The 26,452-nt window shown below is 45.3% G+C and overlaps 1 protein-coding gene across 4 annotated transcripts in view; it reads left to right on the top strand.

Annotated features, from left to right (window-relative positions):
• LOC130293366 (CMP-N-acetylneuraminate-beta-galactosamide-alpha-2,3-sialyltransferase 4-like) overlaps positions 1 to 26,452 on the top strand; it is a 180,264-nt gene that overhangs the window by 136,743 nt on the left and 17,069 nt on the right. For all 4 annotated transcript variants that reach the window (XM_056541967.1, XM_056541966.1, XM_056541968.1 and 1 more), the window contains 6 exons: positions 6,785 to 6,851; positions 12,438 to 12,522; positions 12,772 to 12,843; positions 17,796 to 17,893; positions 23,191 to 23,254; positions 24,244 to 24,339. In XM_056541967.1, the coding sequence (XP_056397942.1) occupies positions 6,785 to 6,851; positions 12,438 to 12,522; positions 12,772 to 12,843; positions 17,796 to 17,893; positions 23,191 to 23,254; positions 24,244 to 24,339 (482 nt within the window). The remainder of the gene's footprint in view (positions 1 to 6,784; positions 6,852 to 12,437; positions 12,523 to 12,771; positions 12,844 to 17,795; positions 17,894 to 23,190; positions 23,255 to 24,243; positions 24,340 to 26,452) is intronic.

Below are 26,452 nucleotides of genomic sequence, written 5' to 3'. Positions count from 1 at the left end.
ATCCATCCTCACTGAGCTCCAGCTGTTCACAAACGCTCCCCATCCAACCTCACTGAGCTCCAGCTGTTCACAAATACTCTCCATCCAACCTCACTGAGCTCCAGCTGTTCACAAACGCTCTCCATCCAACCTCACTGAGCTCCAGCTGTTCACAAACACTCTCCATCCAACCTCACTGAGCTCCAGCTGTTCACAAACACTCTCCATCCAACCTCACTGAGCTCCAGCTGTTCACAAACGCTCTCTATCCAACCTCACTGAGCTCCAGCTGTTCACAAACGCTCTCTATCCAACCTCACTGAGCTCCAGCTGTTCACAAACGCTCTCCATCCATCCTCACTGAGCTCCAGCTGTTTTGCAAGGAGGAATGGGCAAAAATGTCAGTCTCTCGATGTGCAAAACTGATAGACATACCCCAAGCGACTTACAGCTGTAATCGCAGCAAAAGGTGGTGCTACAAAGTATTAATTTAAGGGGGCTGAATCATTTTGCACGCGCAATTTTTCAGTTTTTTATTTGTTAAAAAAGTTTGAGATATCCAATAAATTTCGTTCCACTTCATGATTGTGTCCCACTTGTTGTTGATTCATCACAAAAAATTACAGTTTTCTATCTTTATGTTTGAGGCCTGAAATGGGGAAAAAGGCCAAAAAGTTCCAGGGGGCCGAATACTTTGACTATATAGTCAAAGTCCCGAAATCACTTGAATGCTTGATAAAGGCTATAAACGTTGCATTTGATATGGGGACAATAAAATAATCCAGTTTCTCAAGATCCTTGACCTGGCTGGTGCTGTGATTTTGGACTTTGACTACATTGATCCTGGGTTGGCTACCTGGGTATTCACGTGTTCAGAGGTCGACCCCCGGTGCTGTCTCACACTCTCTCTTCTACATATATATATAATAGTATGTGTGTTATGTTGTTTAATAAGGGATGAATAGTTGCTGCCTCGGCGCTGCACTGCAGTAACAGTAAGTATAGGTTCACACACCCGTTCTCTCCTGTCCCCGCTATTCTCCTTTCATTGCTGCTAAACGGAACATACCGTATTTTTCGTCCTATAGGACGCACCGGCGTATAAGACGCACCCAATTTTTAGGGGCAAAATCTAAAAAAATTTAGATTTTGAACCCAATAGTGGTCTTCAACCTGCAGACCTCCAGATGTTGCAAAACTACAACTCCAGGAGGAGTTGAAGACCACTGCAGGAGGAGGTAATACTCACGTGTCCCCGCCGCTCCGAACCCGTCACCGCTGCCCTGGATGTCGCTCCATCGCTGTCGCCGTGTCCCCATCGCTCCAGAACGTCTCTGCTGCCGGCCGGGTATCCTCGCTCTCTGTCGCCGCCATCACGTCGTTACGCACGCCGACGCACGTACGCGACGACGTGATGACGAGGAAGGAGAGCGCCGGCCATACAGGGGATCCCTGAACGGAGAAGACACCGAGGAGGCAGGTAAGGTCCCTCGCGGTGTCCTGTAAGCACTAACCAGGCTATTCAGTCGGGCTGTTCGGGACCGCCGCGGTGAAATCGACTGAACAGCCAGACTGAACAGCCGGGTTAGTGTCACTTTCCCTTCAGACGCGGCGGTCAGCTTTGATCGCCGCGTCTGAAGGGTTAATACAGGGCATCACCGCGATCGGTGATGTCCTGTATTAGCCGTGGGTCCCGGCCGTTGATGGCCGCAGGGACCGCCGCGATAGGGGTGTATTCGCCGTATAAGACGCACCGACTTTTCCCCCCCCAGTTTTAGGGAAGAAAAAGTGCGTCTTATACGGCGAAAAATACGGTACTAACAAACTGATGCAATGTGATTCAAAGTGATACCATTAAGCGGCATCCTGTTGCAACAGTTTTTAATCCGTTTGTATCCTTTACTGTACATTTTTATTTTTGTCCGGGTACTTCCTGGTTGCTCACATCTCTTCCCAGCATGCTCAGAAGTAATATCGGATCAAAAACGGATTGGAAAAAAAATGAATGCAAACGGATAACCTTACAGGCTCATCCGTTTGCCATAGACTTCAATGTTAAATTTCATATATCCGTTTCCAAACCGTTATTTGTAATGGAGAAAGAAAAATGTAATGTCTTTCCTCCGGTAAAAATAGCGGAATAGGAACCAAACGAGTGCAAACTGGTGACAAAGGACTGTAAAAAAAAAAATATATACCATTCACATCGGTGGAATCTATTTACAGCTGTTTGCAAGCCGTCTGCAAAAGGCTTGAATGGATTTGAGAACGGACACGAATTAAAGGAAACATGCAGCGAAAAACAACTTATCCCAACGCTGGACCCCCCCGCGATCTCCTGCACGGGGCCATGGTTTTGACGCAGCTCTCCCGTGCAGGAGGCATGCCCCCTCCATGTTTCTCTATGGGAGAGGCGGGGATGCAGCGTTCGTGCCTCCCCACCTCTCCCATAGAGCTTTATGGGGAGGGGGTGTACCATCGTCCTCACTGAGGTCGACGCTAGGCGCATTTACCACCGCACAGCACGGCAATGCGGGGGCCCCGTTTGGGAGATCGCGGGGGTCCCAGCGGTTGGCCCTACCGCAGTCAGACACTTCTAAGTTGTTTTCGCTGCAGATATCCTTTAACGGGGACTGACGTTAATGTGAATGAGCCCTGACTTGTGTAGTGATGGGCTGGAGAGAGATGTGGATGTGCTTTGTCTGGGTGGTGCTCTTACTTGGACGGAAGTTAAAGGGGTACTCCGGTGGAAAACTTTTTTTTTTTTTTTTTTTTTATCAACTGGTGCCAGAAAGTCAAACAGATTTATAAATGACTTCTATTAAAAAAAAAAAATCTTCCAGTACTTATTAGCTGCTGAATACTACAGAGGAAATTATTTTCTTTTTGGAACACTGTGCTCTCTGCTGACATCATGAGCACAGTGCTCTCTGCTGACATCTCTGTCCATTTTAGGAACTGTCCAGAGCAGCATATGTTTGCTATGGGGATTTTCTCCTACTCTGGACAGTTCTTAAAATGGACAGAGATGTCAGCAGAGAGCACTGTGCTCGTAATGTCAGCAGAGAGCACTGTGTTCCAAAAAGAAAATAATTTCCTCTGTACTATTCAGACGCTAATAAGTACTGAAAGGATTAAGATTTTTTTTATAGAAGTAATTTAGAAATCTGTTTAACTTTCTGACACCAGTTGATTAAAAAAAAAAAAAAGTTTTCCACTGGAGTACCCCTTTAACGATGCAGGACGTATATTTACGTCCTGCGCCGGCTCCCGCAATATGAAGCGGGATCGCGCCGCGATCCTGCATCATATCGCTTCGGTCACGGCGCTCATCAACGGCCGGGACCCGCGGCTAATACCACACATCGCCGATCGCGGCGATGTGCGGTATTAACCCTTTAGAAGCGGCGGTCAAAGCTGACCGCCGCTTCTAAAGTGAAACTGAAAGTATCCCGGCTGCTCAGTCGGGCTGTTCGGGACCGCCGCGGTGAAATCGCGGCGTCCCGAACAGCTGATCGGACACCGGGAGGGCCCTTACCTGCCTCCTCGGTGTCCAATCGACGACTGACTGCTCCGTGCCTGAGATCCAGGCAGGAGCAGTCAAGCGCCGATAATGCTGATCACAGGCGTGTTAATACACGCCAGTGATCAGCATAGGAGATCAGTGTGTGCAGTGTTATAGGTCCCTATGGGACCTATAACACTGCAAAAAAAAAAGTAAAAAAAATGTGTTAATAAAGGTCATTTAACCCCTTCCCTAATAAAAGTTTGAATCACCCCCCTTTTCCCATAAAAAAAATAAAACAGTGTAAAAAAATAAAGAAATAAACATATGTGGTATCGCCGCGTGCGTAAATGTCCGAACTATAAAAATATATCATTAATTAAACCGCACGGTCAATGGCGTACGCGCAAAAAAATTCCAAAGTCCAAAAAAGCGTATTTTGGTCACTTTTTATACCATTAAAAAAATGAATGATGATTTTTTCCAGAAGTGCGACAAAATCAAACCTGTATAACTAGGATATCATTTTAACCGTATGGACCTACAGAATAATGTTAAGGTGTAATTTTTACCGAAATATGCACTGCGTAGAAACGGAAGCCCCCAAAAGTTACAAAATGGCGGTTTTTTTTTCGATTTTGTCGCACAATGATTTTTTTTTCCCTTTCGCCGTGCATTTTTGGGTAAAATGACTAATGTCACTGCAAAGTAGAATTGGCAACGCAAAAAATAAGCCATAATATGGATTTTTAGGTGGAAAATTGAAAGGGTTATGATTTTTAAAAGGTAAGGAGGAAAAAACGAAAGTGCAAAAACGGAAAAACCCTGCGTCCTTAAGGGGTTAAGCATTTAATACGGTAGCAAAGAGAATTGAAAGAACGGCACTCACTCCGGTCAGAAGCAAGTATGATAACCCTTCATTTTATAGGCCACATGATGTGCACAAAGCGGGGAGGAACAGAAAGATACCGGAGCTTAACGGAGCTTGTGAGTCTGACGGTCCAATTTCGTGGCTGATCCGCTTGGTCACGTGACCACGCGGATCAGCTGGGAAATGCGACCATCAGACTCAAGAGCTCCAACGGAGTTCCGTCCCCCTTTGTGCACATCATATGTATTATAAAATAATAAGTTGTCATATTTGGATCTATAGTAGTAAAAATGGTACCCAGCACTCACCAATCTTGCAAAAAGTAAAAGTTTATTAATCCATATCACAGTACAGGGATGCGTTTCGACAAAGGTGCCTTCCGGCACCTTTGCCAAAATGCATCCCTGTACTATTCTATGGATTAATAAACCTTCACTTTTGCAAGATTGGTGAGTGCTGGGTACCATTTTTACTACTATTAGTACTATAGAGTTGCCCTTTATTTTATACTTCTGCTGCTTAACAAAATATGTCCCCGCTCCCCTCCATTTTTGGGTTGTACGTACATGAATAGAACTGTTGTAGTTTTTAACAAATCCTGTAATTGTGCCTTATTATAATTCTTTCTTTTAGTGTTGAGTAAAACAAACACAGTGCCCACCTTTTATAGTGTCATACAATGCCAACATGCCAAGCGGTAGCAGTACCTATAGTCAACACCACACAGTATTAGTGTCTACACAACAAACCCATGTAACACATACACAATAAAGTCATAAAGTAACAATACCCACACATAAAGGACTTTTGATGCCTACTCGATGTCATACAGTAACAGTACCCAAACAATATGATGCCTATATGACGGCATACAACAACAGTGCCATACACTATGGCTATATGTTGCGTACATGATGCCATGCAGTAACAGTACCCACACAATATAGCTATATGACTCCTTATGGTAATGGTGCCTACATTACTTGGCTATATGATGCCTACATGTTGCCATACAATAACAGTATCCACACATTTTGGCAACAAGATGCCTACATGCAATTACAGTACCCACACAATATGGCTATATGATGGCTACATAAAACAATTACATCACTCATACAATATGGCCATACAATGCCTACATGACACCATACGATAATAGTACCCACCCAATATGACCATATGATGCTTTCCCGACACCATACAAGTACCCACTCATTATTACCATATGATGCCTACATGACACCATTCAATAACAGTAACCACCCAATATGACCATAGAACGTCTATATGATGTCGTTCAATAACAGGCCCCACATAAAATAGTACAAATAACGGAGACCAAATAATCCTACAGCTGAAATGATGATGACATGGGGTACACACTAAGACAGTATAAGGTGGGTTGGTGGAGAACTCTAAATGGTGGGGGCCCCAGGGCCGTAGCTATAAAGGTAGCAGTCGCATTGGGACCCTGATTCCTAAGGGGGCCCCAAAACACATCTGCCCCATAACAGACCAGTAATTTTAATTGGCATATGGGGCCCTGTTGCAGATTTTGCATCAGGGCCCAGAAACTACAAGCTCCGCCTCTGCCCAGGGCGATAACTTCTTTGACCAACATTATGATCTAATCTTACCCTAAGTGAAATTTCCAGTCTCTTTCCTCTGGGATTTGTCACTCATCAGAGGTAATAGTCTAAAACAAAAATAGAGAAAAAGAAACACAGCCGCACATCCACCATTTGTATTTTGATCTAATTGCTTCTCATAAATTCAAACACTAACAGGTTGTTATTATACATTTTGATCAAAAAGTACAAGCGCACTCGCCACGTCAAGGCCACCTATTCAGAGTGGGTCCCCAACCCAACATTGGTGTAGCGCTGGGTGGCGGCCACCACCACCACTACACTATGCCCAAAGGAGACAGCATAAAGGCTTCCTCATTCTCCTAGGCCTCTGGCAGTGAGCACATGGTAGGTTTCACACTGGTGTGGTTCTCTGTGGCGGCCATTGTTTCTGTGGTGCTTTGTCTGTGGGGTGGTGCGGCCCGGAGCCAGGGGCTTGGTCGGGCAACAATGGGGCTGCCTGACCACTGGGTCATTCCCCCTGTGGGCTTGGTGTCTCAGAGGCAGTGGTCACCGCCCAACGCTACGCCAGTGTCAGGTTAGGGACCCACTCTGACTAGATGGTCTTGACGTGGCGAGTGGGCTTGTACTTTTTGATCAAAATGTATAATAACAACCTGTTAGTTTTTGAAATTATGCTGAGAAGCAAATAGATCAAAATACAAATGGTGGATGTGCGGTTGTGTTTCTCTATTTTAGTTGTACAGATGTTATAGTCTACTTAAAGACATGCGCCAGTTCTGCATCGCTGATCTCCTGCACACCAAGTAATGGTTCTGTATGTTCCTTTTCTTTCAGGTTGCTGACCATGAAATCTGTCAGAGAGGTAATGGTTTTTCGACGACCAAAATGAACAGTAAACAAGGTGAGTCCACTTCTCCTCTGCATTTACTGATAAACCCCAGAAGAGGGGTCCAGAATTCTCCTTATTTTATTGATATCGCTTCATGGGAGCTTCAAATCCCCCTACGGCTTCCAACACTTGACCTTGTGTGCCGGGTCCTAAAAGCTACTAATGTGGCCAATGGGAACTGTGTGTGCTGCCGAAAAAGGACAGGGTCCTATAATGTTCTGTATTTTATTTTCGTGAATGTTAGGTAGTATAAAATATGAGATTTAATGTTAAGCTAGTGTAGGAAGGTGTTAAAATAAAGAAATGCCACTTTAACGTCAGGCAGCATGGGCCATGGCCACTAGAGATGAGCGAACTTACAGTAAATTCGATTCATCACAAACTTCTCGGCTGGGCAGTTGATGACTTTTCCTGCGTAAATTAGTTCAGCCTTCAGGTGCTCCGGTGGGCTGGAAAAGGTGGATACAGTCCTAGGAAAGAGTCTCCTAGGAAAGACTGTATCCACCTTTTCCAGCCCACCGGAGCACAGGAAAGCTGAACTAATTTATGCAGGAAAAGCCATTAATTGCCGAGCCGAGAAGTTTGTGACGAATCGAATTTACTGTAAGTTCGCTCATCTCTAATGGCCACTTTAAGAATTCTGACCAGCACAAAAAATGCAGAATTGTCAATTTTGTTTAAAAAAAAAAAAAAAAAAAAAATCATGAAACCAGGACAAAAATTACATTTTTATTCTAAAGACAGGACAGTCCCACCACTGTAGCAGGCAGACAGACTATTATCTGCTTCCGCATTCATGCAGTGGATTTGGAGTTCTGTCGGAAAAGCAGATATGACCGCTATAAAACTTTATAATTCTGAAATTTAGACCAATAAAGATAAGCGATGGCTGGTTGCACCTGTTCCCAGTTCTGGGGAATTAGATGTTTTGTCTGTACCAGTTACTATGTGCACACAATCGTTACCTCCTATAAACACATGGGACTCGCAGGAATTAACTCCTTGATGCTGACACACACAGTTCTGCAGATCCTGCAGCACATTTGCCCTTAAAGGAATACTAACCTAAAAAATCTAGTACTGCATAGGTAGGATACCAGCTTTGTGAACATGGTTGGCTTTTATATACAGATAGATCTTGATCTGCGGTATCTCCCATAATAAGGCTGCATTCACACCACGTTTTTGCAATACAGTTCCCTTATCAGGTATTTGATGAAAAACGGATTCCTCAAAATCTGACTAAACTGTATCAAAACGTGTGTACAAATTTTAACCCATATATGGTTGAAAACCGTATACGGTTTGAAAAATGTCTGGTTGCATCCGTTTTTTTTAGAAAAAAAACATATACGTTTTTAACTTTTCACTCCATTTTGAATAAAGTTTCATTTGTTTGATTGAAATTCCAAGAAAAAAAATGTGCAAATTCAAAAACCGTATGGTGAAAACCGCATGGAACCGTACGCACATACAGTTCTGTACGGTTCCCATTGACTCCTATGTTAATTAAAAAAACGTATATTGTTTAATACAGTTTTTTTACCTGGACCAAAAAATGTGGTGGACTACGGTTTTGGGTATGGGTAAAAAAAACGGACAAAACCGTATAAGATGCAAAACGGACTAAACCGGATGATGCGTTTGACATACGGTTTACAATGCTAAGTCAGTGCATACGGTTTTCTATACAGTTCAATGTTCAATACGGTTTTTAACTTGAAACCGTATACGGGAACTGTATAGCAAAAAACGTGGCGTGCATGCACCCTAACAGTGTTTAATGTAGTTTCCCCTAATAAATAACTCGCCTGTACCCTCAGCTTCTTTAGCAAGGCAGTGGTGGTCTTGGAGGTGTTTGGGGTCCTTATCATTTTGGAAAACTGCCTTGCGGCCCAGCCTCTGAATGGAGGGGATCATGCTCTGCTTCAGTATGTCACAGTACATGTTGGCGTTCATGGTTCCCTCTAGAGATGAGCGAACTTACAGTAAATTCAATTCGTCACAAACTTCTCGGCTCGGCGGTTGCTGACATTTCCTGCATAAATTAGTTCAGCTTTCCGGTGCTCCGGTGGACTGGAAAAGGTGGATACAGTCCTAGGAAAGAGTCTCATAGGACCGTATCCACCTTTTCCAGCCCACCGGAGCACCTGAAAGCTGAACTAATTTATGCAGGAAAAGTCATCAACTGCCGAGCCGAGAAGTTCGTGACGAATCGAATTTACTGTAAGTTCGCTCATCTCTAATTCTAAACTATACAAAATAAAGAGGATTGCAGTTGCTTCTATTCTATATAAAGCATGCACTGTGATGGTCGGGGTGTCACCATATAGCGTGTATGTTACCGTCCGGATGATTCTAATAATACACATATAGGTTTATCTATGGTTCTACTGAAGAACCCCGTTATGGCAAACAAAATGAACAATGCAACATTGTTCCAAATGATATTTATAAGAACTGTACCTTGTAATTTCCTATATGATGCAGCAGAAAATGAGGATTTATGTTACAGGGTGTATGTTCATTTGGGTATTTTCTGTTTCCATCATCTTTATGGCAGTGTTCTCCAACTGTTGTTAAACTATAACTCCCATCATGCCCCAATGGCCCTTTTGTCATCGTGTACACCCTGTGCCAGTGTTTTCCAATTTGCATTTTTCCAGCGGTTGAAAAACTACAACTCCCATCATACCTTGGTAGCTGTTTTGTTATAGAACGTACACTATATAAGTTCCCCCAACCTGTGGCTTTCTAGCCAAGGACAAGGTATGGAAGGAGTCAGTCTTGCAACATCTGGAGAGTCACAGGTTGGAGACTATTGCTATAAAATGTACACTAGGGGGGGATTTATTAACACCTGTCCAGAGGAAACGTTACTGAGTTGCCCATAGCAACCAATCAGATCACTACTTTCATTTTTGAAAAGGCCTCTGAATAATGAAAGAAGCGATCTGATTGGTTGCTATGGGCAACTCAGCAACTTTTCCTTTTGGACAGGTTTTGATAAATCTTCCCCTTGATTACAAAAAGGCTACCAGGGCATGATGGGAGTTGTAGTTTTGCAACAGCTGTAGAGCCTCAGTTTGGGGAATAGGAAAACACTGAAACAGAGGGGGAGATTTATCAAAACCTGTCCAGAGGAAAAGTGGCTGAGTTGCCCATAGCAACCAATCAGATCGCTTCTTTCATTTTACAGAGGCCTTTTAAAAACTGAAAGCAGCGATCTGATTGGTTGCTATGGGCAACTCAGCCACTTTTCCTCTGGACAGGTTTCGATAAATCTCCCCCAGAGTGTACATTGGACAACAAAAGGTCGTCAGGGCATTACGGGAGTAGTTTTTCTACAGCTGGAGATCTGCAGGTTCGGGAATAGGATACACAAATTTGAAGGTAGTCAGAGCATGATGGGAGTTGTAGGTTTGCAACAGCTGGAGAGCCACAGGTTGGGAAACACTGCTATAGAGTGTACATTTGATGACAAAAAGGCTACTAGATCATGAAGGTAGTTGTAGTTTTGCAGCTGCTGTATGGCTGGGTTCACACTGTGGAATTTCTGGGCAGAATTTCTGCCAGAGATCGATCCGGCGGCACTAGGACCACGCGGACTACATTGCCGTTCCCATAGATGGCAATGCATTTCTGAGCAGATGTCCCAAAAGATCCACCCAGAAATGCATTGCAGTCTACTCAGTTCTAGCGGCGCCGGCTCGATCTCCGGCAGAAATTCTGCCCAGAAATTCTGCAGTGCGAACGCAGCCTAAGGGTCTATTCACACGGCAGAATTTCCGCTTGCGGAATTCTGCCTCAAATTTAAAGCCCATAGACTTCTATGGGATTCCGCACTCCCATTCACACTTTTGAAATTCCACTTGCGGAATTCCGCAAGTGGAATTTCAGAAGTGTGAATGGGAGTGCGGAATCCCATAGAAGTCTATGGGCTTTAAATTTGAGGCAGAATCCCCCCGTGTGAATACACCCTAAGGCGACAGGTTGGGAAACACTGGTATAGGGAGGCAGGTGTTACCATTTCCTTAAAGGGTTACTCCAGTGGAAAACCTTTTTTTTTTTTTTTATTATTTTTTTTTTTTTTTAATCAACTGGTGTCAAAAAGTTAAACAGATTTGTAAATTACTTCTATTAAGAAATCTTAATCCTTCCAGCACTTATTAGCTTCTAAATACTACAGAGGAAATTCTTTTCTTTTTTGAACACAAAGCTCTCTGCTTACATCATGAGCACAGTGCTCTCTGCTGACATCTCTGTCCATTTTAGGAACTGGCCAGAGCAGCATATGTTATGCTATGGGGATTTTCTCCTTCTCTGGACAGTTCTTAAAATGGACAGAGATGTCAGCAGAGAGCACTGTGCTCGTGATTCAGCAAAAAGAAAAGAATTTCCTCTGTAGTATTCAGCAGCTAATAAGTACTGGAAGGATTAAGATTTTTTTAATAGAAGTAATTTACAAATTTGTTTAACTTTCTGGCCCCAGTTGATTTAAAAAAAAAAAAAGTTTTCCAGCGGAGTACCCCTTTAAAAGCTCTGTGGTTCAGGCCAGCGATAAGGCGGAGAGTTCTTAGTTAAATATTTATTTAGCAGAAGGTTTTTTTCTTTAGAAATGTTGGAGACATCACACCCCATGTTTACTTAATACCTCCTCCTCCTTCCTCAATTCCTAGACCTGTGATCCATTTACTGAATGTGAATTCCTTATTATAAGACATAGGAAGAGAGTGGTCCCAAAAGGAAGCTGCTCCAGCAGTTTCCAGGGAGGAGAAATGCGGATGATATCTGTGGCACCTTGAGGGTTTGTTGCAGTCAAACAAGCATTCCGGGATTATGGGGTTACTGATTTATTCAATAAAAATGACAAAACCATACATTAAAACAAATATATGGAATAATATAAAATAGGACGAAAATAAGAGGGAGATAGCAACGCGTTTCGCAGGGTGACCCCCGCTTCGTCAGGCTAGTCTATTATTATAAGACATAAATAGCTATCAAGGATACGTTATAAGAGGGGCGGCCGGCGCTTTTCAGGACAGCTGAGGGAAAACCCTATTTTTGCAGACATATTGATTATTATGATATACAGCGACCTAAGATGAGAAGTGGGGATTTGTATTTATGGAAGTTGTTTTTAAAGGGGTATTCCAGGAAAAACTTATATATATATATATATATATATATATATATATCTGTTAAACAGATTTGTAAATTACTTCTAATAAAAAATCTTAATCCTTTTAGTACTTATGAGCTGCTGAAGTTGAGTTGTTCTTTTCTGTCTAAGTGCTCTCTGGTGACACCTGTCTCGGGAAATGTCCAGAGTAGAAGCAAATCCCCATAGCAAACCTATTCTGTGCAGTTCCCGAGACAGGCAGAGATGTCAGCAGAGAGCACTGTTGCCAGACAGAAAAGAACAACTCAACTTCAGCAGTTGATAATTATTGGAAGGATTAAGATTTTTTCCCGAAATACCTCTTTAAGTGACGGACATCTAGTCTGTTGTAGTTTTGTGTTATCTTGTGTTAATCCTGATATTATAATTGACATTTTAATGTATCCGCCTTTCATTGTGTGTGTTTGCTGCAGGATGGAGAGCCGGCGCTGCCTTCCTTACTGTCATGTTCTGCTTCGGGATGTTGTGGTACTTACAAGTGGACACCTACATACCCAGGTAGGTACACAGCCAGCTCTGAGACCAGTTCGGTGTCATTTCAGGTGTGGGGCAGTAAATCGCAGAAACATGAAATGGATTTATTGTATTTCTGTCCTGAGATGACTGTAAATGTGGAGTTGATCTGTGCCTCCCCAGGAACAGGCGTTTCATACTGTGGCCCCTGCGCCTGCCCAACCCCTGTCCACTATAAATATTATCACAGAAGAAAAAACAGCAAATATATAACCACAGCGTCTGTGTCCTTAGGTCCTATGTAAATGTCGGAGCCATGTGCGCTCCAGGTGACGTCGCTTCCAAAGCAGCTTCTATGATCAGCAAGTAAGTTTCTGGCAGCTGTCAGTCATCTCTCCTAGCACACACCAATCCTCCTGTATAGCACACACCAATCCTCCTGTATAGCACACACCAATCCTCCTGTATAGCACACACCAATCCTCCTGTATAGCACACACCAATCCTCCTGTATAGCACACACCAATCCTCCTGTATAGCGCACACCAATCCTCCTATACAGCAAACACCAATCCTCCTGTATAGCACACACCAATCCTCCTGTATAGCGCACACCAATCCTCCTGTATAGCACACACCCATCCTCCTGTATAGCACACACCAATCCTCCTGTATAGCACACACCAATCCTCCTGTATAGCACACACCAATCCTCCTGTATAGCACACACCAATCCTCCTGTATAGCACACACCAATCCTCCTGTATAGCACACACCAATCCTCCTGTATAGCACACACCAATCCTCCTGTATAGCACACACCAATCCTCCTGTATAGCACACACCAATCCTCCTATACAGCAAACACCAATCCTCCTGTATAGCACACCAATCCTCCTGTATAGCACACACCAATCCTCCTGTATAGCACACACCAATCCTCCTATACAGCAAACACCAATCCTCCTGTATAGCACACACCAATCCTCCTGTATAGCGCACACCAATCCTCCTGTATAGCACACACCCATCCTCCTGTATAGCACACACCAATCCTCCTATACAGCAAACACCAATCCTCCTGTATAGCACACACCAATCCTCCTGTACAGCACACACCAATCCTCCTGTATAGCACACACCAATCCTCCTGTATAGCACACACCAATCCTCCTGTATAGCACACACCAATCCTCCTGTATAGCACACACCAATCCTCCTGTATAGCACACACCAATCCTCCTGTATAGCACACACCAATCCTCCTGTATAGCACACACCAATCCTCCTGTATAGCACACACCAATCCTCCTGTATAGCACACCCCGTCCTCCTGTACAGCACACACCAATCCTCCTGTATAGCACACACCAATCCTCCTATACAGCAAACACCAATCCTCCTGTATAGCACACACCAATCCTCCTGTATAGCACACACCAATCCTCCTGTATAGCACACACCAATCCTCCTGTATAGCACACACCAATCCTCCTGTATAGCACACACCAATCCTCCTGTATAGCGCACGCCCCGTCCTCCTGTACAGCACACACCAATCCTCCTGTATAGCACACACCAATCCTCCTGTATAGCACACACCAATCCTCCTGTATAGCACACACCAATCCTCCTGTATAGCACACACCAATCCTCCTGTATAGCACACACCAATCCTCCTGTATAGCACACACCAATCCTCCTGTATAGCACACACCAATCCTCCTGTATAGCACACACCAATCCTCCTGTATAGCACACACCAATCCTCCTGTATAGCACACACCAATCCTCCTGTATAGCACACACCAATCCTCCTGTATAGCACACACCAATCCTCCTGTATAGCACACACCAATCCTCCTGTATAGCACACACCAATCCTCCTGTACAGCACACACCAATCCTCCTGTATAGCACACACCAATCCTCCTGTATAGCACACACCAATCCTCCTGTATAGCACACACCAATCCTCCTGTACAGCACACACCAATCCTCCTATACAGCACACACCAATCCTCCTGTATAGCACACACCAATCCTCCTGTACAGCACACACCAATCCTCCTATACAGCACACACCAATCCTCCTGTATAGCACACACCAATCCTCCTGTATAGCACACACCAATCCTCCTGTATAGCACACACCAATCCTCCTATACAGCACACACCAATCCTCCTGTATAGCACACACCAATCCTCCTGTATAGCACACACCAATCCTCCTGTACAGCACACACCAATCCTCCTGTATAGCACACACCAATCCTCCTGTATAGCACACACCAATCCTCCTGTACAGCACACACCAATCCTCCTATACAGCACACACCAATCCTCCTGTATAGCACACACCAATCCTCCTGTATAGCACACACCAATCCTCCTGTACAGCACACACCAATCCTCCTATACCGTCAACCTGTATAGCGCACGCCCCGTCAACCTGTATAGCGCACGCCCCGTCAACCTGTATAGCGCACGCCCCGTCCTCCTGTATAGCGCACGCCCCGTCCTCCTGTATAGCGCACGCCCCGTCCTCCTGTATAGCGCACGCCCCGTCCTCCTGTATAGCGCACGCCCCGTCCTCCTGTATAGCGCACGCCCCGTCCTCCTGTATAGCGCACGCCCCGTCCTCCTGTATAGCGCACGCCCCATCCTCCTGTATAATGCTTCATCCTCACATCACACATTAGGCTCATTCACACTGCAGAATATTTGTCTGGATATACAGCGACCTAAGATGAGAAGTGGGGATTTGTATTTATGGAAGTTGTTTTTAAAGGGGTATTCCAGGAAAAACTTATATATATATATATATATATATATATATATATATATATATATCTGTTAAACAGATTTGTAAATTACTTCTAATAAAAAATCTTAATCCTTTTAGTACTTATGAGCTGCTGAAGTTGAGTTGTTCTTTTCTGTCTAAGTGCTCTCTGGTGACACCTGTCTCGGGAAATGTCCAGAGTAGAAGCAAATCCCCATAGCAAACCTATTCTGTGCAGTTCCCGAGACAGGCAGAGATGTCAGCAGAGAGCACTGTTGCCAGACAGAAAAGAACAACTCAACTTCAGCAGTTGATAATTATTGGAAGGATTAAGATTTTTTCCCGAAATACCTCTTTAAGTGACGGACATCTAGTCTGTTGTAGTTTTGTGTTATCTTGTGTTAATCCTGATATTATAATTGACATTTTAATGTATCCGCCTTTCATTGTGTGTGTTTGCTGCAGGATGGAGAGCCGGCGCACACCAATCCTCCTGTACAGCACACACCAATCCTCCTGTATAGCACACACCAATCCTCCTGTATAGCACACACCAATCCTCCTGTATAGCACACACCAATCCTCCTGTATAGCACACACCAATCCTCCTGTATAGCACACACCAATCCTCCTGTATAGCACACACCAATCCTCCTGTATAGCACACACCAATCCTCCTGTATAGCACACACCAATCCTCCTGTATAGCACACACCAATCCTCCTGTACAGCACACACCAATCCTCCTGTACAGCACACACCAATCCTCCTGTATAGCACACACCAATCCTCCTGTATAGCACACACCAATCCTCCTGTACAGCACACACCAATCCTCCTATACAGCACACACCAATCCTCCTGTATAGCACACACCAATCCTCCTGTCCAGCACACACCAATCCTCCTGTACAGCACACACCAATCCTCCTGTATAGCACACACCAATCCTCCTGTATAGCACACACCAATCCTCCTGTATAGCACACACCAATCCTCCTGTATAGCACACACCAATCCTCCTGTATAGCACACACCAATCCTCCTGTATAGCACACACCAATCCTCCTATACAGCACACACCAATCCTCCTGTATAGCACACACCAATCCTCCTATACAGCACACACCAATCCTCCTGTACAGCACACACCCATCCTCCTGTATAGCACACACCAATCCTCCTGTATAGCGCACGCCCCGTCCTCCTATACAGCACACACCAATCCTCCTGTATAGCGCACGCCCCGTCCTCCTGTATAGCGCACCCCCCGTCCTCCTGTATAGCGCACGCCCCGTCCTCCTGTATAGCGCACGCCCCGTCAACCTGTATAGCGCACGCCCCGTCAACCTGTATAGCGCACGCCCCGTCAACCTGTATAGCGCACGCCCCATCAACCTGTATAGCGCACGCCCCGTCAACCTGTATAGCGCACGCCCCGTCAACCTGTATAGCGCACGCCCCGTCCTCCTGTACAGCACACACCAATCCTCCTGTACAGCGCACGCCCCGTCCTCCTGTATAGCGCACCCCCCGTCCTCCTGTATAGCGCACGCCCCGTCCTCCTGTATAGCGCACGCCCCGTCAACCTGTATAGCGCACGCCCCGTCAACCTGTATAGCGCACGCCCCGTCAACCTGTATAGCGCACGCCCCGTCAACCTGTATAGCGCACGCCCCGTCAACCTGTATAGCGCACGCCCCGTCAACCTGTATAGCGCACGCCCCGTCAACCTGTATAGCGCACGCCCCGTCCTCCTGTATAGCGCACGCCCCGTCCTCCTGTATAGCGCACGCCCCGTCCTCCTGTATAGCGCACGCCCCGTCCTCCTGTATAGCGCACGCCCCGTCCTCCTGTATAGCGCACGCCCCGTCCTCCTGTATAGCGCACGCCCCGTCCTCCTGTATAGCGCACGCCCCATCCTCCTGTATAATGCTTCATCCTCACATCGCACATTAGGCTCATTCACACTGCAGAATATTTGTCTGGAATCATTCTGTCTCCTGCAGGCACCAGCTGAATCAGACGGTGTTAAGGCCGCTCGGAAACGTGTCTGATAAGATTCCGCTGAGAGAATAAACGTTATCTTTCTTTCTGTGACGTCCAGAATTTGAATTTCTATGGCAGAATTTTCCACCATAGAAATTCTGCTGTGTGCACGGTGCAACAAATCCCATTGAAAACAATGGATGGCTGCTGCATCGGGATTTCCTGAATTCTTGAGCATAATTCCACTTGTAAATTCTGCTGTGTGAATGGGCCCTAAGGCTGTGGCTACCTGGCAGCTGTGGACATGACATGGATCGCCGCTAAATTAATAGGGCCCCATTGCGATCTGCAAGTTGGCAGGACTGCGACTCCACAATCACCAGAAATCTGTCCTGGATTAATTTATTTACATTAAGTAGCGGTACAGAATAATTCGGGATATGCAGCAACCGTTGTCATGGCCAAAGTCATCGTGTAGCCCAAATCTGGGTAACATTTCCTATCTTTGCTTCCAACATCTTCTTAACTCCTCATCTGTCTGCAGTTACTCCAGGAATCACCCCGTCTTCTTGGCGATGAGCGACTATTTCTGGGTGAAGAACGAGTCCCGCTATCCTTTACCGTACGGCATGAAAGGAAGTGGTAAGAACAGAGCTGAGCGAAGCAGACACACTGAACAACACACACGTATAATATACTCAATATAAGGGGTGTGCATATTTTCTGCAGTATAGGGGTGTGCATATTTTCTGCAGTATAGGGGTGTGCACATTTTCTGCAGTATAGGGGTGTGCACAATTTCTGCAGTATAGGGGTGTGCACAATTTTTGCAGTATAGGGGTGTGCACAATTTTTGCAGTATAGGGGTGTGCACAATTTCTGCAGTAGAGGGGTGTGCTGTGCATATTTTCTGCAGTATAGGGGTGTGCATATTTTCTGCAGTATAGGGGTGTGCACATTTTCTGCAGCATAGGGGTGTGCACATTTTTTGCAGTATAGGGGTGTGCACATTTTTTGCAGTATAGGGGTGTGCACATTTTCTGCAGAATAGGGGTGTGCATATTTTCTGCAGTATAGGGGTGTGCACATTTTCTGCAGTATAGGGGTGTGCACATTTTTTGCAGTATAGGAGTGTGCACAATTTCTGCAGTATAGGGGTGTGCACAATTTCTGCAGTATAGGGGTGTGCACATTTTCTGCAATAGAAGGGGTGTGCACATTTTCTGCAGTATAGGGGTGTGCATATTTTCTGCATGCAACATCTCCCACCATCAAGTTGAACCCAGCGTGTGTTGCCCATTCATGCATTTTATTTATGCAAAAATAAAAATAACTGTGCAGACAGATCCATGCTCTGCTGCTCATCTGTTCCACAATACTGTCTGAGCCAATTTTTATAACCATGCCCATTATCTTCAGAGAGTCGCTGGAGGCGCCAACCGTTCACACATATTATATCATGCAGCTTGGCGTGTTCCTGGGACATTACATCATTATAAACATCCATAGACGGAATCCCCACCCTGCAGTCATCATTGTAGATCTGCCAATTTTTTTAGCTGCAGGCAGCAGAGCTCCCCCCCCTTCTGGATTTTTTAGCATTTATTGAGTTGTCTGCAGAGGTGGAGCTTATGGTTTGTGCGCATTTCATGGTGCAAAGTTTGTGCACCTAAAAGTCACTGATTTCCTTTGATTATGAGGCCCTTATACCAGTGTTTCCCAACTGGGGTGCCTCCATCTGTTGCAAAACTACAACTCCCAGCATGCTCGGACAGCCTTCGGCTGTCCGGGCATGCTGGGAATTGTAGTTTTGCAACAGCTGGAGGCACCCAGGTTGGGAAACACTGCCTTATAGCATGGAGGTAGTGGTGTAGTGTGGGGGAGACTGTTGCCTAGGGCGCAAAATTCTTAGGGGCTCAAAATCTTGTGCCCCTGAGAATGTAAAGTGAGTGGTGAAGAATACAATGTGTGCTTCGCCACTCAGTAAGGTACAGGAGCAGAGAGCTTTGTTAAAACAGGAGTCCCTGCTCCTGTATGTACATTCCAATAGCTTAGTACATTATGGAATGTACGTACAGGCACAGGGACCCCTATTTTTTCTGTATTTCTTGCTCCTGTACTGTACAGTGGCACAGGGCTTCTGCTGTGGGATGCTAGCGATGATGTCATTTTGCACAGCCTTAAAAGGGGTATTCCAGGAAAAAACATTTTTTTTTTATATCAACTGGCTCCAGAAAGTTAAACAGATTTGTAAATCACTTCTATTATAAAATCTTAATCCTTTCACTAATTATCAGCTGCTGAAGTTGAGTTGTTGTTTTCTGTCTAGCAACAGTGCTCTCTGCTGACACCTCTGCTTGTCTCGGGAACTGCACAGAGTAGAAGAGGTTTGCTATGGGGATTTGCTTCTACTCTGGGTGGTTCCCGTGACACGTGTCATTAGAGAGCACTTAGACGGAAAATAACTCAACTTCAGAAGCTCATAAGTACTGAAAGAATTAAGATTTTTTAATAGAAGTAATTTACAAATCTGTTTAACTTTCTGGAGCCAGTTGATATATATAAAAAGTGTTTTCCTAGATAACCCCTTTAAGGAGAAGTCCTGTGCCACTCTGCGTGATGGGGCAAGGAGCAGAGGAAGAAAAGGGCCTCCCCAGCATGGGAATGGAGGGAAAGTGAGGTATTTTTGGAGGGGAAATAATTGAGGGATAATTATCTTCCTCCTTGGGGCATCCTGTGAAAGGGGAGGAACTACCTTCCATACCTACAGTGGGCATCTACTTAAGGTGGGGATTACCTACCTACTGGGTGAATTGACCCAATTATCACCTACCTCATTGGGGAACTACCCACCTACTGGGTCATCTATTTAATGATAGGATTACCTAATTACTGTTTGAATTTACCTAATAGGGGATTACCTACCTATACCCACCGGGGGCATCTTCTTAAAGGGGACCTCCGGTGGAAAACTTTTTAAATTTTTTTATTAACTGGTTAAACAGATTTGAACAGATTAAACAGTTAAACAGATTTGTAAATTACTTCTATTAAAAAAATCTTAATCCTTACAGTACTTATTAGCTGCTGAATACTACAGAGGAAAGTCTTTTCTTTTTGGAACACAGAGCTCTCTGCTGACATCATGACCACAGTGCTCTATGCTGTCCATATTATGCTGTCCACTTTCTGGCACCAGTTGATTTAAAAAAAAAAAGTTTTCCACTGGAGTGCCCCTTTAATGTTAGTTGATTACCTACCATCTAGGGGAATTCACTTCATGGTGCATCAACCTAATGGCGGGAAATGTCCTACTTACTGAGGTCATCTATTTAATGGGGTAGGGGAAGAATAACCAACCCACATGAAAACTTCCCAATTTCTCTGCCGCTCCCCCAACCCACCTACCACCACTGAGGGGAGGAAAAGGTGAGGGATATGCTGGAAAAGTGCCGGGTCTTTGTCTGGCCGATTCAGTACGGTAGTTTTCCAGTCACTGTGGTGGTAGTGTTCATGGTGTGGTGGAATTTGTTGTCCCTTGTATAGTGGTTTTTACACTGCTCAAAAACATAAAGGGAACACTAAGATAACACATCCTAGATCTGAATGAATGAACTAATGATATGAAATACTTTCGTCTTTACATAGTTGAATGCGCTGACAACAAAATCACACAAAAATTATCAATGGAAATCAAATGTATCAACCCATGGAGGTCTGGATATGGAGTCACACTCAAAATCACAGTGGAAAACCCCACTACAGGCTGATCCGACTTTATGTAATGTCCTTAATACAAGTCATAATGAGGCTCAGTAGTATGTGTGGCCTCCACGTGCCCGTATGACCTCCCTACAACGCCTGGACATGCTCCTGATGAGGTGGAGGATGGTCCCTGAGGGATGTCCTCCCAGACCTGGACTAAAGCATCCACCAACTCCTGGACAGTCTGTGGTGGATGGAGCGAGACATGATGTCCCAGATGTGCTCAATCGGATTCAGGTCTGGGGAACGGGCGGCCAGTCCATAGCATCAATGCCTTCCTCTTGCAGGAACTGCTGACATACTCCAGCCACATGAGGTCTAGCATTGTCTTGTATTAGGAGGAACCCAGGGCCAACCGCACCAGCATATGGTCTCACAAGGGGTCTGAGGATCTCATCTCGGTACCTAATGGCAGTCAGGCACCTCTGGCAAGTACATGGAGGGCTGTGCGGTCCCCCAAAGAAATGCCACCCCACACCATTACTGACCCACCGCCAAACCGGTCATTCTGGAGGATGTTGCAGGCAGATCGTTCTCCACGGCGTCTCCAGACTCTGTCACGTGCTCAATGTGAACCTGCTTTAATCTCTGAAGAGCACAGGGCGCCAGTGGCGAATTTGCCAATCTTGGTGTCCTCTAGAAAATGGCAAACGTCCTGCATGGTGTTGGGCTTTAAGCACAACCCCCATCTGTGGACGTCGGGCCCTCATACCACCCTCATGGAGTCTGTTTCTGACCGTTTGAGTGGACACATGCACATTTGTGGCCTGCTGGAGGTCATTTTGCAGGGCTCTGGCAGTGCTCCTCCTTGCACAAAGGCAGAGGTAGCGGTCTTGCTGCTGTTCCACGTCTCCTGATGTACTGGCCTGTCTCCTGGTAGCGCCTCCATGCTCTGGACACTACGCTGACAGACACAGCAAACCTTCTTGCCACAGCTCGCATTGATGTGCCATCCTGGATGAGCAGCACTACCTGAGCCACTTGTGTGGGTTGTAGACTCCGTCTCATGCTACCACTAGAGTGAAAGCACCGCGAGCATTCAAAAGTGACCAAAACATCAGCCAGGAAGCATAGGAACTGAGAAGTGGTCTGTGGTCACCACCTGCAGAACCACTCCTTTATTGGAGGATGTCTTGCTAATTGCTTATTTCCACTCCAATAAAGGAGTGGTTCTGCAGGTGGTGACCACAGACCACTTGTCTCAGTTCCTATGCACAACTGGCTGTGAATTGATTGTCAACTGTGTTGATTGCTGAGTGCGGTGATTTCAAGCGTCTGGTAAGTGTCTATTTTTTTCAGCAGTGTGTAGTATATCAATTTAATAGTATCATTCAGTCACTACAGTAATAATAGGTCATCCTGGTGTGGAGGTATTAAAACGCCAACTTGTGAGAAAATCCTGGTAAGCGGCAAAGCATACACTCTATATAGTGCCACTGTCATACATTTATTGGGCAGGGGGGATGGGTGCGCAATACTTTGCCGTGCTTTGGGTGCTGCTATGGTTGCCAAATGGTCGGTACTTTACCGTTACAGCCGGTATTTTGGCCACCCTGCCTGTATTTTTATATTAGAAATACCGGCAATCTCCCAGAATGTTATACCATATACTATACCAGTGTTTCCCAACCAGAGCACCTCCAGCTGTTGCAAAACTACAACTCCCAGCATGCTCGGACAGCCGTTGGCTGTCCGGGCATGCTGGGAGTTGTAGTTTCGCAGCAGCTGGAGGCACCCCTGGTTGGGAAACACTGACCTATACTATATACTACTATATAGTACAACATGCTGGGAGTTGTAGTTTTGTTTGGAGCAACTGCTGAGCCACAGGCTGTATCAGGGCATGCTGGGAGTTGTAGTTAGTAACTAACTGTAACTCCCGAATTTAATTAAAAAAGCGATTGGGGCCCAAAAATGAGCCTCATACAGGCCCGTATAAGGAGAAATAAAAAAAATAAAGTTATAGGGGTCAGAATAGGACAAAATTTCCCCCACATATGTGTATCCTGTGATGTCACACATATATATTCATTATGCAAATTAGTATGGCCGGTATTTTTTTTTGCAAGAAAGGTGGCAACCCTAGGTGCTGCCCACCTACAATACGCCACTGGCCGGAGGGATATTCCCCAATATAATGCCCTGTCTGACAACTGACTTTTTTTTTCCTCCAGAGGATCTACTGATGAAATTTCTGGCGTTGTCTAATCGATACCACGTGCCTCAAGATATAGAGAGGTGAGACAACAAGCAAATGGGATTCCTTAGTTCTGAACCTTTCCACTAGGGGCAGCATTTATCATACATACGAGGCACATACTTATGTATATGTATTCTCGTCTGCCATATTCATTCTGGACGTGCACATGTCGTGATAAATATGCAACTTCTGCAACAAGAGAAGTAAAAGTGCAAAAAAAAAAAAAGGATTCTCCAAGATGTAAAGTGATATCGTACTCTGGTACATATAGATATTATTGTAGATAGCACTTTTTATGTTAGTTATTGCACTTAGAGGGGTACTCCCCTGGAAAACATTTTTTTTTTTTTTTTTTTAAATCAGCTGGTGCCAGAAAGTAAAACAGATTTGTAAATGGCTTCTATTTAAAAATCTTAATCCTTCCAGTACTTGTCAGCTGCTGTATGATCCAAAAGAAGTTATTTTCTTTTTGAATTTCCTTTCTGTCTGACCACAGTGCTCTCTGCTGACACCTCTGTCCATTTTCAGGAACTGTCCGGAGCAGGATAGGTTTGCTATGGGGATTTGCTTCAACTCTGGACAGTTCCTAACATGGACAGAGGTGTCAGCAGTGAGCACTGTGGTCAGACGGAAAAGAAATTCAAAAACAAAAGAACTTTCTCTGTAATATACAGCAGCTAAGTACTTGAAGGATTAAATTTTTTTTTATAAAGTAATGTACAATTCTGTTTAACTTTCTGGCACCATTTGATTTTAAATAAATTGTTTTCCACCGGAGTACCCCTTTAAGTTACTTGGTTATATCTCAATCTAAATGCTGAAATAGTTGCTGTTACTGACATCTTCAGGCAGTTACGGAGAACTGCACCTAGTGTCTTCCCTATATAATTACATAGTCCCTGATGAAGGAAGTGCAGAATGTTTTCCCGGAGGAGATTTTACAATGACTCCTATAAACTTAATGACTGTTTTTGTATTGACTACATTACTAATTGATAATAATATGGAGTGATGCTGTCATGTTCAGGTTGCGGTGCAGACGGTGTGTGGTGGTCGGAAATGGACACCGGCTGAAGAACAGCTCTTTGGGTGAAACCATCAATAAATACGACGTGGTGATCAGGTAAGATCAATGTGATTGTAGCAGTAACCAAACACAACTGCTCAGTACAAAAAGGGATAATAGCTAAAATAGTATCTATAGAATTCCCATCTGAGTTATCCTGCATTAGGGCTCAGTCCAGCTTAAAGGGGTACTCCGTCCCTAGACCTAAGGACTGGGGACCCTGTGATCTCCCTGCTGCACCCGGCGATCATTTAGCTGCGCCCTGCTTGTGACATCACGACCACTCCCCCTCAATTCAAGTCTATGGGAGGGGCGTGACGGCTGTCATGCCCCCTCCCTTAGACTTACATTGAGGGGGAGTGGCCATGACATAACGAGCGGGCGTGACCGTGACGTCACGAGCTTCCGCCCCGCATCAACAGTCATCCTGCATGGAGAAAAGTTTGCTCCGTGCACCGGATGTCTGGGGTGGCGCAGTTGAAATCGCAGCGGGACCCCTCCGATCAGACATCTTATCCCCCATCCATAGGATAAGGGATAAGATATCTAGAGGCAGAGTACCCCTTTAACTGCAGAGTTTAGTGACCTTTTTCATCAGATACTGTGACTGCAACTCGGTCCCTCCCTATGCTTCACATTGCAGCTCTGCTTTTACCGATTGGCTACTATATATTAGCACAGTGGTCCCCAACCCAGTCCTCGAGGTGCAGAGCAATTCCCTTACTTAGCGATCCGTGACACTTTTGTTTTGTAAAGTTGGTGCAGGCTGTGGAGGAGAGGAGTCTCTCAGACAACAGACACTTTGGTGCAACCCAACTTAGTGAGATCAAGATTCCCAATTCTGGTTAAAAGGGGCACTCCGGAGAATCGAACCTGTGGATAGGGGATACGTGTCTGATCTGGGGGGCTCCGAGCACTGGGGCCTCCCAAAATCTCTTCTATGGGGCCCGACCTACTTACCCAATCTCGGCAAGCTCCAGCCCCATCTTCCTGAACATGGGCAAGTGACGGCCCGCTCAGCCACTCACTGGCCGCAGTTGATGCTTAAAAGGATGAGAGAGCTGCTGGCAGAGGTTGGACCCCCTGCAATCAGACACTTATGCCCTATCATGTGGATGGGTGATAAGTGTCTTATAAGTTCACTTCCTCAAAGTACCCCTTTAAGGACCACTCAGAAAAGTTGTGCCACTGGTTAGTAAGTGCTGCAGAATATGTTGGCACTAGAGATGAGCGAACTTACAGTAAATTCGACTCGTCACGAACTTCTCGGCTCGGCAGTTGATGACTTATCCTGCATAAATGAGTTCAGCTTTCCGGTGCTCCGCTTTCCGGAAAGCGTCTCCTAGGACTGTATCCACCTTTTCCAGCCCAAGGGAGCACCGGAAAGCTGAACTAATTTATGCAGGATAAAGTCATCAACTGCCGAGCCGAGAAGTTTGTGACGAATCGAATTTACTGTAAGTTCGCACATCTCTAGTTGGCACTATAAAAATACATTCTATTGTTATTAGTTTAATTAACTGTGATATCTGTGTCACAAGACACCACCGGACAGCTTTACCAGTGTACACCATCTGCTGCCACACATTCACAGACAGGGAACACATTCATTATCTGTTACTGTTAATTACAACATAGTAAAAAAAAATTAATTACTTCTAGTGCCCAGTATAAATCCAGCGCCGCTTTAAGTCTGTGCAATAAACTGAGACCAAACGCCATCTCTGTTGGGCTGCAATGTATTAGCCGGTGAAAGCCATTGTCTGGGGTCCGGAGCAATGTCTTCTCTCCTGGGGAAACGGGGGGAAGAGAGTAGACATAGATACTGACATAGATATATAAGCAGGTGATGGCGGTGTAGGATCCAAATTAGGGATCGACCGATTATCGGTATGGCCGATATTATCGCCCGATAATCACAATTTTGGGCATTATCGGTATCGGCAATTACCTTGCCGATAAGCCGATAATGCCCCGCCCCCCCGCCCCCACCGCTCCGCGACCGCCCCCCCCTGACCCGCCGCACCGCACCCCCCGACCCACCGCGTCGCACCCCCCACCGTAGTGCTGGGCGGTATACCGGTATGGATTTTTGCCCATACTGCTATACCGGTCGGGCCCCTCCCCCACCCTCCGAGTCAATAAAAAAAATTAAAATGAACTTACCCGT

Source organism: Hyla sarda, chromosome 10 (genome assembly GCF_029499605.1).
Source record: "Hyla sarda isolate aHylSar1 chromosome 10, aHylSar1.hap1, whole genome shotgun sequence".
Lineage (NCBI taxonomy): Eukaryota > Metazoa > Chordata > Amphibia > Anura > Hylidae > Hyla > Hyla sarda.
The sequence above is the reverse complement of the archived record's forward strand: the minus strand, read 5'-3'. Positions and strand labels throughout refer to the sequence as shown.